The 20,596-nt window shown below is 35.3% G+C and overlaps 1 protein-coding gene across 1 annotated transcript in view; it reads left to right on the plus strand.

The window, feature by feature from the left end:
• The window catches only part of LOC124556333 (sodium-dependent transporter bedraggled), a 446,423-nt gene that overhangs the window by 422,107 nt on the left and 3,720 nt on the right, over positions 1–20,596 (plus strand). The window contains exons 16-18 of the mRNA XM_047130303.1: positions 1,931–2,158; positions 8,987–9,184; positions 14,183–14,370. Of these exons, the coding sequence (XP_046986259.1) occupies positions 1,931–2,158; positions 8,987–9,184; positions 14,183–14,370 (614 nt within the window). The remainder of the gene's footprint in view (positions 1–1,930; positions 2,159–8,986; positions 9,185–14,182; positions 14,371–20,596) is intronic.

A 20,596-nucleotide genomic window follows, 5' to 3' on the forward strand; every position in this document is an offset into this window, starting at 1 on the left:
TAGCTCATTGAAACAAGGCATTTTTCTGGATACACTGAAATATGCTATTGTTAAACCATCATGTAAAAAGAGGGCTAGATCCAATGGTAACAACTACTGCCAAGTCCCACTTCTGACAGCTTTATCCAAAATTCTCAAAAAAGTAATGTATTCAAGGGTGCTTTCACATATTTGTAAAAATGAAGTACTAACAAAATGTCTTTCAGAAATGGCTTTCAGAAAGGTTTTTCAACAGAGTGCTATATATGCTTTCAATGATCAAATATTAAATGCTCTGAATAAGAGAACTTCACTCATTAGACTTTTTGTGATCTCTTAAAGGCTTTTGACTGCGTGAAGCATGAAATTCTTCTAGATGAACTTAAGTATTGTGGTATGAGTGGGACAGTGAATAAATGGTTTAATACATGTTTAACTGGAAGAATACAGGAGGTTGAAATTAACAATACAGAGACCCTGCAAAAATCAGCAGCATACTCTAACTGGGGAGGTATCAAGAGTGAAATCCCACAGGTTTTAGTCTTGGGGTCCCTTATTGTTCTTAATATATGTTAATGACTTGCCACTCTGTTTTCATGTAGATGCAAAGCTAGTTCTTTTTGTTGATAATACAAGTATAGTAAATACATCCAATAAACATGAATTAGCTGACAAAGTTGTAAATAATATCTTTGAGAAAATTATTAACTGGTTCTATGCAAATGGACACTCAATTAATTTAGAAAAAACACAGTATATACAGTTCTGTACAGGAAATGGCATAACACCATTGATACATATAGACTTTAATCATAAATCTGTTGCTAAGACGGAATATGCACAATTTCTGAGTGTGTGAATTGCTGAGAAACTGAACTGGAAGAAACACAATGATGAATTGTTGAAATGTTTGAGTTCAGCTCTTTATGCTATCAGGGTTATTGCATATTTTGTTGATAAACATATTAGTAAATTAGCCTACTATGGCTATTTTCATTCACTGCTTTCATGTGGCATCATATTTTGTAGTAATTCATCATTAAGAGACAAATTATTGATTGCACAAAAGCATGTAATCAGAATAATAGCTGTAACCCACCCAAGATCATCTTGCAGATGTTAATTTAAGGAACTAGGAATGTTCAAAATACCTCCACAATACATATATTCACTTATGAATATTTGTTTTTTAATAACCCATCCCAGTTCAAATATAATAGCAAAGTGCATAGCTACAACATTAGAAGAAATGATCACCTACACTGTTTTGGGTTAAATATGACTTTTTCGCCCAAAGGTGTCAGTTAAGCTGCCAAAAAAGTCTTTGGTCATTTACCAAATAACATTATAAGTCTTACTGGTAGCCAAACAGAATTTAAATACAAATTAAAAGAATTTCTGAATGACAGTTCTTTCTACTCAATAAATGAATTTTTAGATATGAAGTAGTAATTGTTTAAAAAAATTGTTTCATGGAAAGAAACCTTATGTTAAACTGACACATTCCACATAATTAAGAAATGTATTCATGACCTAAGTTTTCACCAACATTTATATCCAAATTCTTTTATCAGCTGTTTGTTAGTTCTGTCAGTACAACATCTAATGTCTACAAATAATGGATTCATCAACACCTCATTAAATGTGCAGATTTTTCCGTTTTTATTTGTAACAGCAATGTGCCATACTTTCTTTGATGGTTTATATTCACCTATATTAGGCAATGAAAGTCACACTAACCTACTAGAAACTGTAGAATTATCTTAAAAAGTTAATTCTTTATAGGTAATTAGAAAAGCTTACTTTCATGTTAAGGTTTTATATTCCAAAAATTCTAGAAATTACTGGATCCAAATGAAACCAAGCAAAAAAGTGATGTTTACTTGTATTGTTGTGCACTTATAGTTCTTTGATACCAAAATTAAAATTCAATTTCAAATTTGTATTTCAGCTTGGAATATTTGTTGTCTACTTCATGGACTTTGTTGTTGGCTCTGGATGGTGGATTATGGTGCTTTATCTCCTGCAAATTGCAGCTGTTTTTGTGGTACGTGGTCGCCCATACAGTGGAGAGAGTGTTGTCTCAACATTGTTTACGAAAGGCTCAGGATGCTTACAAGTATGGGCTGGGCCCATGCTTGTTTTTACTTGGAATGTTATTCTGCCAGTGGCACTAATGGTGTGTATAATAAAATATTTAAAGCCATTTCAGTAACTACTATTGTACTTGTGTAATTTTAATATTATAGTTACTTCAACTAATACAAACCAATCCCGTGAGAAATGAAAAGTTAAATAAGTGAAGAGTGAGCTTCTGGATAGAATTTCTAGTGTAGTACTATTTCTTAGGATATACACTACACAATGACAAGATTTAATTTGTTATTACAAGTTTCAGCAATGTGTGGTTGTTATAACCAGTTAGAAAGCTTCCACTGTAATGTTTCATGCAGAATTCAGACACTGGAATTAAAATGGGAGCATTTGCGCACAACAGGTATTTTTTCCCTTCACACACACACACACACACACACACACACACACACACACACCACATTATTTACACATTCAGAAGTTTTACTTTGGAATGGGAATATTTGTCAAGCACATATTATTTCTTTTCATATTCAACTTTTGTATTCCTGTCTTCCTCAGTTGCATGTAATATTACAGTATATTGATAAATTTTACTTTTGGACCATCCAGCTGCAACTGAATCAAACACAGTTTTCGTGCCATACACATTTCACCTTTACTCTCTGCAAGGCATCTTCGGTGGCCTGGAATATGTACATATTTTTACTATTTAGTTTTCATTTTGTGGCAATGTACCTGTAGGTTATAAACAGTTCTGGTGGTTGGGTTTTTCAGTGACGTAGTAATATTTTAAATTCTCCTTACGGGTTGCATGGATGATTTTCTACATGTTGTGTTTCTTTTCCATTTTTGGTGCTGTTCCTTTTGTTATAATTGCCACTTGGAGTTTTCATTTTCCACATTTCACAGCACTAGGAACTAAACACAGTCACCAACACAAACCAAAACATTGCATCAAAACAAGTATTCAGTCCCTAGTGCTGTGAAATGTGGAAAACAAAAACACCAGGTGGTAATTATAAGAAGAGGAACAGCACCAAAAATGGAACAGAAACATAAGGTGTAGAAAATAATTCACGCAACCTGTAAGTAGTATTTAAAATATTACTACATCATAGAAGAACCCAACCACTAGAACTGTTTATAACTTACAGGTACATTGCCCCAGAATGTAAACTAAATGGTCAAAATATGTACATATTCCATGCCACTGAAGATGCCTTGCACAGAATAAATGCAAAACATGTATGGCACAAAAATTGTGTTTGATGCAGTTGTAGTTAGATGGTTCAAAAGTCAGGGTTGGCTTCTGAGATAGTGCCACAGTGCCATGACACTGCTTGTATGAAAAAGAAAGAAAGAGAAATTTATATGAATTGCACATAGAACATTGTTTTGGAGTATGTATTTTCTGATTTTAAAAGGCATGTTTCACTGTGCACACTCTCGTGGTGGTTTTCTCAAGCTTGGAGCCAACTGCAGATTGGCACTGTCTGCTCGCATAAGCACTGTGTAAAAGGCTCGGCCATCAGTTTCTACATGCTTCTTATGGCCGCGAATGGAGCCACAGCTGATCTGGCTCAGAGCTTTATGTTCCTTCTGCCAGAGAGCATTACAGTGCAGAACTATAGAAGCACGATCTGCCATCTAGCGATCTTGTTAGAATACATCGGGGCACAAACTTCTTGTAACCTAGTTCTATCATCTTTCTGAAAGTTAATGCTAAAGCAAAACTCAAATTAATGCTTAATTAAATTGAATACAGAAATAATAAACTTAATTATCATTATAAATAGTTATATGCAACTTGAATATAATTATGCCCTTAGATTTTGAAACTAAGAGGCATTATTTCAATATTGGTATATTTCACAACAGCTATAGGAACAAAACAAAAAAACTAATGTATTCACCACCTGTTGAGCATCTGTTTTTCAAACAATGGTGTAGTATTTCTGTTTATACACCTTATGTTCATGTAATACAGTTCTGTACAAACATGTTGTTATTGTGGCGTTAGGTTGATTGATTGATTGATTGACTGTGCACAGTGTTATCTGTAAGGGAAAATTCAGTTGACTGTGAAAATAGCAAAGGTGAACAACGTAAATGAGTTATTTTTAAAAATGCCATTTAGCAACAGGACTCTCAGTGAAAAAAATCAGATAAAAACACTAGGTAGGCCACTCCTGAATCTGAATCTGCAGCATTAAACAAAAAATTGATGCCATAAGTTCAATCCAGAAATTTACCAAAGAACAAATGGATTTGTGGCTGTGAAGAAAGCAACACTGTTTTTTTGTGTGTTATTTTGAGGAGATGTTCATTGGGGTAAGACTGAAATAACTGATATTGGGCATATATGGTCTAAAATAAAAGTACATGAAATGTCAAAGTGACACATCAATAATGTGCTTAGTCTATCATTTCTAGCCAAAACCAACATTCAGCAGAAATTAGATTCGCAATATAGACAAACAACTGACAGCCACAACAAACATGTAGAAAAGAATAGACATATATTCAATTTAATTGTAAACTGTATTCAGTACTGTGGTGCTTTGGAACTGGCTCTCAGGGGCCATGATGAATCTGGTGCCTGTCAAAATAAGGAAGTTTTCCATGAGCTTCACTTCAGTGCAGAACAGGATAAAGATCTTCATGTTCATCTCAATCAAGCATCAGTGTTCAAAGGCATTTCTAAGACTGTTCAGCATGAACTACTGCAATGCATATTGGAAGTGTACCATGACGAAGTTTGAAAAGAGATTAAACTTGCCAATTATGTTGCAATCATAGCAGCTGAAACCACAGATGTGACTTGCAAATTTCAATTGGTTATTATTTTGTGTTATATTGTTAAGAGAAACCTGCTGAAAGAGTTTGGAACTTTGTTAATCCAGGAAGTCAGAATGTTCATACTATAGCTGAGAGTATTCTGAAAGGAATTGAACCATTAATTGGTGATGACCGAGCAAAACTAATAGCTCAGAGTTGCGATGGTACAAACATTATGAGTGGCAAGTTGAATGGGGTTCAATAACTAACTAAAGACAAATACCCAAATGAAAACTACATCCATTATTATGCGCATCAGTTTAACCATATTATATCTATGACAGCCTCTGTTAATCGCAAAGCCCGCATCTTTTTTGCACATCTTTGAGGCACTTCTTCGTTCTCTTTTTACTCGCCACAAAGATCAAAAGTGTTGCATAGCATTATTCAAAAAAGCTTGCTGTGTGTGTTTCACAAGATGGAATTACCATTCTGGGGTGGTAAAAGATGTTTTTGAAAACAGGGAAGATCCTATTCTTGTTATGGAAGTCACTGAAACAAGTGACAGCATAAAACTATCTCCTACTATTGAAAAAGCTGGTTCACACAACAAAGACTGCAAGATAACGAATTCATTTTCTGATTATCATTTTTGTATAAGATAATTCCTCATGCAGACGTACTTTTTAATCAGCTTCAGAAGAAGATAACCGAGCTGACCAAAGCAAAACAAGACATCCAGAAATTTGAAGTGGTAATGCAAAACATCAGAGATGACATTGACTCAATCCCTAATGACATTAGTTTCGAAAGTGACGAAACGATGACTGCCAAGAAGCCACAGATTTTTGATGGGTATAAAAAAGAGATGCTTTGGAAGTGTGCATTGGCATCCTTTCTGAAATAAAATCACGTTTTCAGTTCACTGGACACCTCAATCCAGACAACTTATTTGATGTAAATCAGTTTGACAGATACATCACAATTTTTCCACACAAATACCTTGAAATTACAGACACATATACATTTCCGGAAAAAAAATTAGAAGGGTGAGCTTCAAGTCTTCTACATTAGCTTGAGTTGAGAGCAGTTTCTGACACAGTTCCATTTCTTTCGCTGATTCTGGAGGATGAACATTCAAAGAGACAGTTAAAAGTTTTGAAACTGCTAATAACGACATTAGAAACTGAGCGATGCTTTTCAGTGCTCAAGAGAATTAAAACATTGCTGCAAAACACCATGAAAGAAGAATCACTGAGTGCCTTAGGGATACTATCCTGTGAAGAGTAATTCAAGTGTAAAATTGAAGATTTCCGTTTGAGAGCGAAATTTTTATTTGGCAACAAGGAATGGATTTCCAATACCATTCCTATTAAATATTTTGGAGCTGTCTTTCCAAAGTCATGGAGTTGCTGAGTGAGTACAGCACCTTTAGTTTTAAATGTCAGTAATTTGATTAAATTTGCTTCACAAAATCCAGATTACAAGTTCGAATAGTTTATATGTGCTCTATTATTTCTGGCACCGGCAGTCATGTTGTAGCGGACACTTTCCTGGCAGTCAACCATGAACGTAAAACAAACAAGTTCTAGCTGTTGAGGGGAGAAGAGTGGAGTGGGAGGACAAGCCACACCTCCCTCCCACAGGGCTGGCAGCCTACATCCATTTTCTGTGGTCCTGGAAAGCCAGAACTGATGTAATAATGGACATATGGATTGCTGATTCCTTCTGGTGCTGTGAGAGTTGTATTCGAACCCTGTGACAGAGCAAGATTGCTCTCTGCACTCATTTCAAAATAAGAAATGGAAACAACCAGCAAGTACAACTCAAAGCAAAGCGGAGCACGTAAATTATTCGGTAACTGGTAGAGCGCAAGTGTTAGCTGTGACTGGCAGTGTCATCAACATGGTAGTTCAGGCCCAATCTCCACCGTTATCTTAAGCGACCATACATCAAAACACTCCCTACTTACATCTGCCATGTAAAAGTGAGCGCACATATCCTGTAAGCAGTGAATAACTGTGCTGGTGATATGTGCGCGAGTGCATGCATATCTGTGAGTGAGAGAGATTTCCGGGGTTAGTGTTACATTCTATATCTGATGCAGATATGGTTAAAGCAACCTCACTCTCTCTCTCTCTCTTATACAAATGCTTGCTATCATGATCTTCAGGAATATATCAAACTCTCACTATGCATAAGAAGAGTGTTGTTATAATAAGTGTTTATTTCCATTTTGTTTGATATAATATCTTATGAAATATATGAATTATTGACAAAATTCCATAATATGTTTGATGCTACCAAACTAAAATTTTTGTGGCACCACCAAAGGAATGCCTCAGCAGCCACCACTGCCAAAAGTAAAAATTATCAATATACCATAACACATTACTTCAGATTTTGTTTGATGTTAATACTATTATCTATAACATTTCTTACATGAATGTGAAGCAGTGCCTTGAGCAACTCTATTAGTTTAAGGTATTCTCCTCCCTCCATTTCCATGGTGTTCTGTTTGTTCAGTAACTTCAGACTCAAAATAAATTCTCCTGAAGATGAGAAACAATCTAGGTCCACAGCAACAGCCACTGTTTAAAAAAATACATTTTGCATTCCAGGATCTCCTTAAGAAACCACCCACTACACCTATCAGCACATTATACATGTTACTGGAACTGAGTCGACAGTGTCTCAAGGATCCTACACAGAAGTCTTCTAATCAGGATGCTTGTAATCTGTGGATAAGGCCCAGCATTTGGAGCTCTGTTAATGGGTGCTTACTGTTTTAATAGAGATGGTTCGAAATTGTTAATTCTAATGTAACTGGTGACAAAACTTTGCTAATGACATTAGTTCACTTATTACACAAAAACTGAAGAGGGGAAGGAGTGTGGATGACAGAGTAGTGGACACTTTTTTCACACATCAACACAGACACGCCTGGTGAATGCATTAAATTAAAGGCATATTAGTATGCTGGAGTCTGCCTTCCTTGGCTTCTTGGAAGGATGTAAATTGCCAAAGGTGGGTCCATATGGGATATGGTTACACTGCAATGACACACTTGCTTACAGTGTGATCAAAATGTAAGCCTTTTCTGAAGAGCATTTTCAGAAGAGTATTGAATCCATACACAAATTCATCAGTCTTACCCCCGATGTGATTGTTTTCCTCTTCCCAGACGTGAATGAAAACACCTATGAACTTTTGCTATGAGTCCCTGGAAGCAGCTGCAGATTTTTTAGTCCTCATCAGGAAATAGTCCCCCCCCCCCCCCCCACACACACACACAAAACAACAAAGAAAAACACATTTTTGTGCAGAAGTGAAAAGTGAATAAACTGTTTATTTTTTAAGTTCATAGAAGTCTCATTTACAGAGCACCAGTTTGTACTGACAGTGTTTGATCTAATTATCTAATTTAACAGCAGTGCTGAGAATATATATACAAAATCTGCAGTCTTGCATCTTGTGTCACATAAAATGGTGGATGGACATTTCTGATTTGCCAGAATGATTTTTTTAACAATCAGCACACTCTGGAGAGAAACTTTTTTGTAATATTGAGTCCTCTTGGCTGATGGCTCAATGAAGACATTTCCACTTCACAGTAAAATCATTTACAGTTAGCCCAAATGTCCCATGTCAAATTGTTAAACTACTGCTCTCAATCCTCTGTCCAAACTACAAGTCCATGCTCCATGTAGAAAGATTGAGCTATATCACTTATACAAACGCATCAGTCTTACCCCCGATGTGATTGTTTTCCTCTTCCTAAAAGTGAATGAAAACACCTATGAACTTTTGTTATGAGTCCCTGGAAGCAGCTGCAGATTTTTTAGTCCTCATCAGGAAATAGTCCCCCCCCCCTCCCACACACACACACACACACACACACACACACACACACACACACACACACACACATACATACACACAAAACAACAAAGATTATGACTAATGATGCTATGCATATAACCAATATGTAGGGGATCTTTATGTGTCTAAAACATTCTTCATTGTTGGTGGTTGAAAAATTTCTCAAAGTGTTTGGAATCCCAGAAATTATTTTAACGATATAAATTAAATTCAGTGGATCAATTACTAAAATATATCTTTATTTTTTCAGGTTCTGTGCATCACAATTTTTAAAAATGGTCGCTATCGTGAAATGTATATCTGGCACAATACAGGTCATGATTACTGGCCATTGTGGGTGAGGGAAATTGGATCACTAATGCAGATTCTTCCATTGTTAGCTGGCCCTCTGGTGGCAGTGATACAGAGTTGCCGCTACCTTTCTGGTGGTCCACCAGATCTCTTTGATGTGAGTACCTTCTTCACAATAATTATGTTTTCCTCACTGGGCCTTGATTAAAACTGCAACACTTGTGAAATTTGTCAGATAATAACCAACAAATATATGGGGTAGCTACGTGACATTTACATCCTTTTATGATTAAAATGACCTCATCATTGTCTATATGTTTGCACAGCAATGGCTTATGACTTTAATAAGCTCAGATCTAAATTTCGATTGAGCAGAAAAGTTACAAAATATAATGCTAGAGGATCTGTGGAATCATCTCATAGCCAAGGCCACACTAACCGACTTCAAAAAGAAGCAGACTAGTTGAAAGATGACTGGCTGATTTATTCTTCTGCCAGATTCACACAGTGTGTAGCAAATATCTATAACTGTTCTGCAGAGCATAATGCCTCATGGGCAATGATTCCATTAGAGGAGGAATGGTCAGATGTTCATTGTGCACATAAGTCATGTAATTCAGATCCAACAATTTAATAGCTAAAATTATTTCTAGCTTACACTATCCCAAGCCTGTTCACATTATGCTATGACAGAATTAGAATAAGCTGCAGGTCCAAGGATACCCACTAACAATGTTCGACACTGTGTCTTACAAAAAGGTATGTCTGCTTATCCACTGATGATCATAGATTCACTTAACTCCAATGTACTCATAAATTTGGAATGGTTACATAGTGATTGAAATGGCTCAGTTTTAAAGTAAGTTGTGGTTCATATTAGCAAAACTGTGATGATAACACAAATGTCTGTTGCTGAATGCTTCCTCAATCAATCAGTGCCTACACAAAAACAATATAAAATGTTCATCCTCTTCACTTTAATTCATTTTGTACACATCATCATTGTTTGCTCATTGAGGAGCAGACATACAAACAGATCAGTATTATGGTATTGCAACCATGACAATTCCTTCTTATGTCTCAAGAATTTCTTGAGGATGTCTTTCCTAAAGTCTACAAACCAACATCCCATCATTTCATCCTGATATGTTGATGAATTTTACACAATCTGTTTCTGTGCTGAAACTTAAATGCTAAATCATCCACACAACTCTGTGCTGAAACTCTGTACCAACTTTCCACTTTGACTTCCATTTCCCAGCCGCTATTAAGCCTACCAACAAACAACAGTACTAAGCATTTTAAATTTGCCATCTTTTGTACCCAGTGTGTTCCCTCCCCAACAACCTTGGCATTTAAGGTATATATATGTGTTGGTCAGTGACCAGCCGCTGGATATGCAGCAAGTCTACCTTCACTAAATACATTTAGCTCTTCAACCTTCACAGGCAGACTCCTGATAACAATTAGCCAGGCCCAGAATTACTCACTCTTCTAAAAAATAAGTGTTGGCCTGTCATTTATCACCCAAAATACCTCTAGGGCTTTGATTACTTTTATTTTTTATTTTATTCATTTGTTTTATTTACCCAGAACAGGAGAATCCATCCACACAATTCAAGATAACCTTTCATTGTCCCACCAATCTCGATGCGACCATAACCAGACATTATTCCCCTTTTCAGCATATAATGTCAGTATGTGATTCATTTTCTTGTGACTAACATGGTTTGCATATAAGTTTCCATTGCTCTCTCCGCACTGGTCAAAAGTGCCAAAGGTGTCACATGTGAGATGAGATCTATGATTTCCAAGTTGATTGGAATTACCCTTCAATAGGGATGAATGGATGTCTCACTCTGTGGCAAAATAATCATTACACTGTACAGATTACATGAAAGAACCTTATCCCGTTCCAACAGGAGTTTATCATAGGTGGATATAGCAATGAAGGGCTACAAGCAAACGGAAAAGGAGCATAGATCATCCCTGATTTCATTCAGCTGCAGAACGCTGAAATACATTTTATAGTTGCATGTTATGTGAAGCGGCGGCGGCCGCATCGTGTTGCAGTGCACGTTGACCCTGGACGAGCTGTCCAAGGGCATCCAATAACGCCTGCGTCTGCTGATTCTGCAAGCGATAAAATTCAGACAGTACATCTGGCGAAGCCATGACACAAGTAAATGTAAGCAATTAGAAAGAACAAGACCCTTTCCGTTGACTCGTCGCCAACTGTTGTGGCGTAACAAGACAGCTACGCCACACTGAAGTAGCCGAAAGGCACGCGTAATCTCACTTAGGCTAGATAGAGGTCTGAAACAGGATACGTAATGAATGGTAGCAAGAAAAGTACGTAGCTGCTATTATACTTAACTTTTAATCCTTGTTGTATACATCGTTCTTGATGAGACATTTCATACGATAACTATCAAACTATGTAAGCTAATGGCGCCTTGCTAGGTCGTAGACTTTGACTTAGCTGAAGGCTATTGCGTAGCAACAAAACGCAAAACGGTAGCAAAGTCGTCGTACAACTGGGGCGAGTGCTAGTCCGTATCTCCAGACCTGCCTTGTGGTGGCGCTCGGTTTGCGATCACACAGTGGCGACACGCGGGTCCGACATGTACTAAATGGACCGCGGCCGATTGAAAGCTACCACCTAGCAAGTGTGGTGTCTGGCGGTGACACCACATTATGACCTCATTATAAAATAAAAATCAACTTTAATTATCTACATAAATTCCTTAAACAAAGCTCTTGTGAAATTCAGTTTGCTCTGTCTGCTCCTGAGGTCCAGAGGACACGCAGGTTGATGTCTTTTTTTTTTTCCCCCCCCAAAATGTTTTTCATGCTGTTCCATGTTATTTCGTGATAGAGATGCTTTGTTGACATCTACATTATTTACTCTGCCTGCTGGTGTACCAACTGAATTTTATTCATTGAAATTATCATTGGTGAATAAATTCTTATAAAATAACTTATTTTCTCATTAGAATAGAATTTTTAATGACGACTACTTTTCTGTGAATGTCTCCATATTGCACTCTGTTCATACCAGCCAAACTGATTGTTTCACTGTTTCCTTTCTCCATAGCTGACATACCAGCAATCCCCAAATGGTTCTACTGCTTCCCTCATTTTATCAAAACAATGCACAAAGTTTTATTATAATTCTTGTGTCTACATGTATAATGCAGTAGCTAAGTACAAATGAATGGCATACCAGAGTTATAATCATGTGCCTTGCCACTCATGTAGATGATTTTTATTGGGCTAGAGATAAGTTTCCGAAAGCAAGAATTTATATGGTTTTGTCTCCCTATATTTTGTTCTTCTGTGAAAGAAATGTTTTTATGTTATTGGTATTTACTTCTTTGTGTCTGATTCATAATTAGATGTCTTTAATTTATCTTTAAACTTATTATCATTAGTCTGAGTGCTACAGAGATCTTCAATTAATTGTATGTTGATGACAATGTTATAAACATACATATGATATGCTGATTTGTATAGAAAATCTGTATTGGAACCAGGGCGCTCAAATAAACTAAATGATTAACTATCCATCTAAGTTCAGATCCACAGAGGATCTGAGAAGGCTTCATTATATTATTCCTGCTGTCAGGAATTTTTATTCAGTGATATTCTTTAGATAATAAGTCACTGACATTGAAATTGTGATATAAGTGAATAGAGTTTAGATAAATAATATCTGACATGTCACTTCTAGATAATTTTGGCGAATACAGCAATAAATTGGCCCTAAGTATCAATATTAAGTGAAGAAAATACATGACAATAATATTAGAACATGAGCTATTTGCACATGGCAACTTGTCTTTTCACCACAACTACAGCTGTCTTTTGGTCATTCAAAAATAGTGTTATCAATCGAAAAGTAGAACTATTAATGAAATTGAATTATCTTAGCGTAGAGGACTTGAGATCAGGTATTGAAGTAAAACATCAAAGATAAGTCACTTATAGATATTTTATTGTGAATTTTGAGACTGTTCTTAGTAACACAGACTTCAGAGTATGTCTTGGAGTACTGTTTACAAAGTGCTGTGTATGGTTGGTACTGTTATACATTATGGAAGATTGGGTATTGAAAGTTTGCAGCATGAAAAAGTTAGCAGCATCTGAGATGTGGATAAACTGTTGACTCCTGAAAATCTCATTGACAGCATGAGATGATATTTTGCAACAATTAAATAAAAATTTAGAGTTGATTGAGGGAACAAAAACTGCTTATTTGACAATCTCATTACAAAATCCAAAGTATCAGCTACTGCAATTGGTCATAAAAGGAAAACTGAAAGAGTAGGATCTGGACCATGGTGTTATGGCTGCAGAGAATATGTTAGTGGAAATGATTAAAAACAACAAACATCCTCACATGCCCATGGTTTGGGATGTGTCATATGGTCACAATCCAGTAACAGATACACTATTAAAGTAATATATTCCTCCTCTTGTCTCCCAAATTTCATTTGATGTTTTACTGTTCTTCTTATTACAACATTACTCATCTAAGAGTGTTAAACAGTAATACTGGATATGGAAATATATTAACCAAGTCATTAAAAATTCATACCTTGTGATTGTGGTTGTTCTTTTATTGGATGGAGAGCATCCTATGATAAGCTCTATGTTTTTTCCCATTCTGTCAGTACACAAAAGTGATCTTTGTAACTTTTTTCATTGTTTAGACTATTTTTCTACAGTATTAAATTTTTTTGAGCAAATATGTCACTGAAAATGAAATTCAAATAAGAATCACCAAATTTGCTTTGCTATGGAGAGTTCTTTACATATGTGGTATAGTCATAAAATTCTTTGGGAAATCTTTTCCACTCAATTTGAATTGGTAGTGTTTAAAATCACTTTAGTACTAGTAAACACTTGCTTCTTAGTAACAGAGCTGTTCTTACTTTACAGAAGTCCACGTAAGTGATACTGTCTGTTTGACTTTTTCTTTATGCACTGTACAAGTTCTGAAGTTTGTATTGTGGTAATTACACTTTGAAATCAATAACAACATTCCAAAAATTGTTTTCCATATATTTTGCCATGTATTATTTATGACATTTTGTGTTTTATGGTTTAAGTTAATAACGAGCGCTTAAATTTTAAAAAAATTATATTTCAGAGAATCCGATTACTTTACCGCCCACCGGTAGATGCAGAAGAGGGTCATGACAGTACCCATTCTACAAATAATGTTAACACAACTAGCACTACCAACATCATATCTTCACCTGTGCAAGAACCAGCTTTTGAGGATCCACCACCTAAATATACTCCTCCACCATCATATACTACAGCAACTGGAGCAAGGTAAGTTGCAACTGTTACAGTTGTTTCACTGTATATTTTATTTGATTTATATGATCTTGACATGTTTTTACACTCACGGAATATGATCAACAAGTACTTGCCTGTTTCATAACACACACATAAAATGAACATTGCTTTATTAGTCTCTGCTCCACGTGTTACTAAAAAAGCTGTACATTTTTGACAATATTTTGTTTAATATTACACTGGGAGGAACTGTGTGGTGTTTGGTGAAAAAAAAAACTTTTTTACATAAAATTTAGTTGAATGAAAATATCTCTTCTGTATTACTTTCTACTGGACATTTGTTGTTTGTGGACTGATTTGATGCAGCTCTACGTATTACTCTATCCTGTGCAAGCCTATTCATCTCCAAGTAACTAGTGCAATCTACATCCCTCTGAATCTGCTTAGTGTATTCTTCTCTTGGTCTCCCTCCACAATTTCTACCAATCAACTGATCCCTTCTGCTAGTCACGTTGTGCCACAAATTCCTCTGCACCCCAGTTCTATTCAGTACCTCCTCATTAGTTATGTGATCTATCCATCTAATCTTCAACATTCTTCTGTAGCGTCACATCTTCTATTCTCTTCTTGTCTAAATTGTTTATCGTCCATGTTTCAGTTCCATACATGGCTACATTCCTTACAAATACTTTCAGAAAAGACTTCCTGCCACTTAAATCTAAACTTGATGTTGACAAATTTCTCTTCTTCAGAAATACTTCCCTTGGCTTGGTTAGTCTACATTTTATATCCTCTCTACTTTGATCATCATCAGTTATTTTCCTGCACAAATAGCAAAACTTATCTACTAAATTAAGTGTCTCATTTCCTTATCTAATTCCCTTGGAAACACCTGATTTAATTTGACTACATTCCATTACCCTAGTTTTGCTTTTGTTGATGTTCATTTTACATCCTCCTTCTGAGACACTGTCCATTCCATTCAACTGCTCTTCCAAGTACTTTGCTGTCTCTGACAAAATTACAGTGTCATCGGCGAACCTCAAGGTTTTTATTTCTTTGCCCTGGATTTTGATTCCTACTCCAATTTTTTCTTTTGTTTCCATCGGGGATAGACTACAACACTGTCTCACTCCCTTCCCAACCACTGCATCCCTTTCATGCCCTTCGACTCTTATAACTGCCATCTGGTTTTTGTACAAATTGCACATAGCCTTTCACTCCTTGTATTTATAAATACAGAAAGTAATTATTTCTGGGCTGGAACCATAAATATAGGATTTAGTTATGATAATGGATAGTATATTGCTTTCAACAAAGTTCCTAAAACTACAATGCAAACAGAATTAGTTGAAGAAGAATGAATCCTAAGTGAACAAAATATAGGTACCTTCAGATAGTTATTAGCTAAGGAAACATGGGATGTAGTATACAAGCATGGCAGTACAGGTGAACAGTCCAACAGATTTGTGGAAATATTTACTAACTGTTATGAAGCTGCACTCCCAATGAAAAAATGCAGACTAAAGTCAAATAACAAAAACAAGTCTTGGGCAGCAGCTAGAATTATGATCTCCAACAAAAAGGAAGTGAAAACCATATAATACTATAAAGATTCAGCAGATGGGCAATGAATTTCTTGCTTGCTACAGAAAATACAAGACAATATTTTTTTAAAAGTAGTTAAAGAAGCAAAAATGAAGTCCAGTGGCTTTCATATATAATCTTCTGGAAACAAGACAAAAGCTATGTGAAAAGTTGTAAAATGATGGACAGGTAATGTCATTACCAGAAATGCCATTATCAATCTGTGTAAAGATGAAGAGACAATAAGAATCAAGAATAGTAGCAAATATCTGCAACAACTATTTATTGAAAGAATACTCCAACATATGACTATATATTACTGTAATTTTCTTCTGAAAGACATGTGCTGGTATTGTTTATCTGCATTGGGCTGACTTTACCAGATATGACATGTTAATGATTTAAGAACATTTAGCATTGTACTCAATAAGGGCATAAAAGCCAAAATCTAGATTGTACAGAAGAAAATAGAAGAAAAAAGAAAAATACATTAATATACAGTGGTGTATTCTTTCAAAAAATAACTATATGACTGTGGTTTGGCACCATTGAAGATCTTCAACAACTATTTTACAAATAAAAGTGGGCAACTAATCAGTAAGATTAATGCAAGTAACCAGAATGTAACAGCACCACCAATTAAATGTTCAAATGTGTGTGAAATCTTATGGGACTTAACTGCTAAGGTCAGCAGTCCCTAAGCTTACACACTACATAACCTAAATTATTCTAAGGACAAACACACACACCCATGCCCGAGGGAAGACTCAAACCTCCGCCGGGACCAGCCGCACAGTCCATGACTGTAGCACCTTAGACCGCTCGGCTAATCCCGCACGGCCCATCAATTAAGATCAGCAGCTCTGCTGCCTCATTTGTCTATACCCAATGAGTGCAAAAGAAATTTAGATCATAAAAACTTTAAAAATGAAACAATCTTCAGGAGTATATGATACACCCGATAAAATAATAAGAAGGTGTTGTAAACTCATCGTAAAACCACTGGCACATCTATGCAATAGTTCACTGGAATCAAGGATTTTCCTTTTTTGTCTAAAAATTGTGAAATTGAAAGCAGTGTCCAAAAAAAAAAGCAAACATAGAAGAAGGTGTCAGTTACAGGCCAGTTGCACTATTGTCCAGCTTATCAAAAATTTTAGAGAATGTCTTCCACAAAAGACTGACAGGCTTCATGCAAGAACACCAAATTCTATCCACAGCACAACAAGGGTTTAGGAAGAATTGCTCAACCAGCACTGCTATCTATGAGTTCCTGGGTCAAATTTACCAGTAAGTGGACAGTAGTGACTATATTACTGGTGTATGCCTTGACTTATTGAAGGCATTTGATGTTGTAGATCATGGAGTACAGAGTCATTTTCTGGGGAATAGAATAGAAGTTTATTGTCTCGTAACATACAATTTCAAGCCATTGACTTAATGGACAGGAGACTCATCAGAACACAAAAACTGGTTTACAGTTTGCCTTATAATACCAGTAATATAATACATGGCACTGAATAATTACTTAACTAAGCAATTAACAATTTTTCTTCAGAAGTAATAAACTTTTAAAAATCAACAGTCCAAGTACCTGCTCTCTCCTGATCATATTTTCAGGTTGTCATTTATGAATTCTTCTACAGAATAGTAACATTTCTGCACTAGTATCTAATATAAGGATTATTTCAGTGTTTTTAAATTTATGCTGAGCAATTCTCTTCCTTTCTTTTTGTTATAAATTTTCATACCCATATAATGTGGAGTTTGAGCTTAAAGTTTTAAATGGTGGGTGGGCAGCATAACATTATTTTGATTTCTGGTATGTATTCATGTTGAAAATGATTTGCTACAAATAAATCAGGGTTACTGTGTACAAAGATAATCAGCTCATATATGTATAGTGAGGGAACACTTAATATACTAAGATTTTTTAAAGAGCGGGTGACATGGTTATCTTCATCCTACATTGTGCATATTTTTAATGATGGTTTTCTGAAGTTTTAGTATTCGACAAACATGGTCTGAGTTACCACAAAATACAATTCTATACCTTATTACTGACTCTACTTTTCGTATATCCATACTGGTACCATTGTACAATACCCTCATTGCAAATCCTAGGCTATTTAATTTATTTGCAAGGTACTGTATATGTGATCCCCATGGTACATTTTTATCTAGTTGCATTCCTAGAAATTTCACACAGTTAGCTTCCTGCAAATTGTGGTTTCTGTGATTGACCTGAATATCATTTAATTTTGCTTGTTTTCTTTTAAACTGCATTAACTGAGTCTTTTCAATATTTGATTTTAACCATTTAAATCAAACCAGGTATCCAATTTTTCTAAAATATTTAATACAGTTTGTGGAATTTGATCAGTAGTGTTACTTTCAATGATTAAACTTGTGTCATATGCAAATAAAACTGAGTGATATTCAATATTAAGTGGATGATCATTTATGTAAAACAGAAACAGAATGGGACCTAAGACAACCTTGGGGTACTCCATGTAAAATGGTTTTCCATTTTGAAATATAAGTTCCTCTCTCTGATGATATAAGCACTTTTTGTCTTCGGTTAGTTAGATAGGACTTAAACCATTCTAATACTGTGCTCTTAATTCCATACTTTTCCAGTTTGCAGAGTAGCGAGGAACGATTCACACTATCAAAGGCCTTTGATAGGTTCCAAAAATTCCTGTCGTGCAGTGGGTTGTCTAGAGATGAGCTTATTTTATCAACAAAATTATTTATAGCAGATATTATGATTTTGCCTTTTTGAAATCCATACTGATTTTTTGAGATAATTTTAAATTTTTCTATGAAATTTTGATTTTGTATGGTGACTAACTTTTCAAATATTTTTGATAGTGATGGAAGAAGAGAGATTGGGTGATATTTTCCCATATGTTCTTTTGTGCCTTTTTTGAATAGTGACTTAACTAGTGCGTACTTCAGTGTGTCTGGAAAATAACCTTCTTGAAGGGACTGCTTAATTATTGTAGTTAGCGGCTGCACAATTATTTTAGAGACTGTTTTTGATACTTTTGTTGGTATTCCATCTCATCCTGCTGATGTTTTACTTTTTAGTGAGAGTACCACATTTTCTGTATCTTTTACAATAGTTTTGGTAAACATACTGAAAAATTCTTCATCAAATTGCTCACTATTGAAGAAATTTACCTTGTCTGGGTAATCTTCTACATTGATGTTACTTTTTTTTTAATTTATAAAAAAATTCATTGAATCATTCAGAAATTTGAGGATGATTTACCATAGTTTTATCCTCCATCTTTATTTCAGAAATATGGCCTCTACCTGCGGCACCTATTTCATCTTTGATCACTGACTATAATGCCTTTGATTTGTTTTCACTCTCCAATATAAATCGATTATTTGCCAGTTCTTCGGCTGCCTTTACAACTTTTTTAAAAATATTTTTGTAATCTTTTACATAGGTAACAAAATCAGGACTTCTGTTATGTTTTGGTTCCCTATGTAGCTGTCTTTTTCTTGCACTGGACATTTTTATTCCTTCAGTAATACACTTAACTTTATTTCCTACTTTTTAATGATTTACAATAAGGAGGAAAGTTTCATTAAAAACGTGTAGGAAGTTTGCCAAGAAATTAGCAAAATTTTCAGAGCATGAAATACTAGGATATAGCCCACTCTACCTTATGTAATCTATGATAGAATAAGTTCTTTCTTTGCTGAACTGGTGTTTAGTGTAGGTTTTTTTTCCGAGCAAGGTTCTATTGTTTTTGGTAACTCCATTAACAGAGTGCAATGATCAGAAAGTATTAAATCTAAACAAAACTTATTTGCCTCATTATAACTCGAATTGAATATTATCTATACATGAGGCAGACATTTCATTTACTTGAGTAAAATCAGTTAAACTTGCACTGAAACCCGATATTTGAATCATATCAGTGAATTATGTCGAGTTACTAGCTTCACTGGCAAGATCTATATGGAAATCAGCAGTTATTATGACTCTTCTCGCGGTTTCTTTTTGAAGTTTTGGCAACAGACACTGGAATTTTGACAAAAAATGCTCTGTTATTTCTGTGCCTGGAATTCTATACACAGATAGAATTACAATATTTTGCCCTAACTTTACACAGCAGCTTTCAAATATATATTCTTCATTAAGAGAATCGAAATCTGATCTTGCTCTATATTCCATTGATCTTTCCACAAGTATGCACGATCCTGCTCAAGTTAAATTACTCCTACAAAAGCTGCTGGCAACATTAAAATTATCAAGATTATTTAAGATTTTGATACTATCCTTTATAAGCCAGTGTTCATTCAAGTATACAACCTTGATATTTGGTATTTCTAACAAAACAATTTGCAGGGCATTAAGTTTTGTTTCTCTGCCATTTGTGTAGTTTGAACTTAACCCGTTTATGGTCAAGTGCATTACGAACATATTGTTACATTTTTTAATATTCCTAATAGCATCTGTTTTGAAACACTGTTTGTGTATTTTCATTTCAACTTCGTTATCAGCTTTTTACACCCCTATCTCTGCATACTCGTTTCCCTTACTAAGCATGATCTTACAAATATCACTATACATATTGCTGAATGTTGCCGATCCTAACCTGTTTCGATCTTGTCCTACACATTTACCACTGATAAATTTATATGAATCCGT

The sequence above is a fragment of the Schistocerca americana genome, chromosome X (assembly GCF_021461395.2).
Source record: "Schistocerca americana isolate TAMUIC-IGC-003095 chromosome X, iqSchAmer2.1, whole genome shotgun sequence".
Classification (NCBI taxonomy): domain Eukaryota; kingdom Metazoa; phylum Arthropoda; class Insecta; order Orthoptera; family Acrididae; genus Schistocerca; species Schistocerca americana.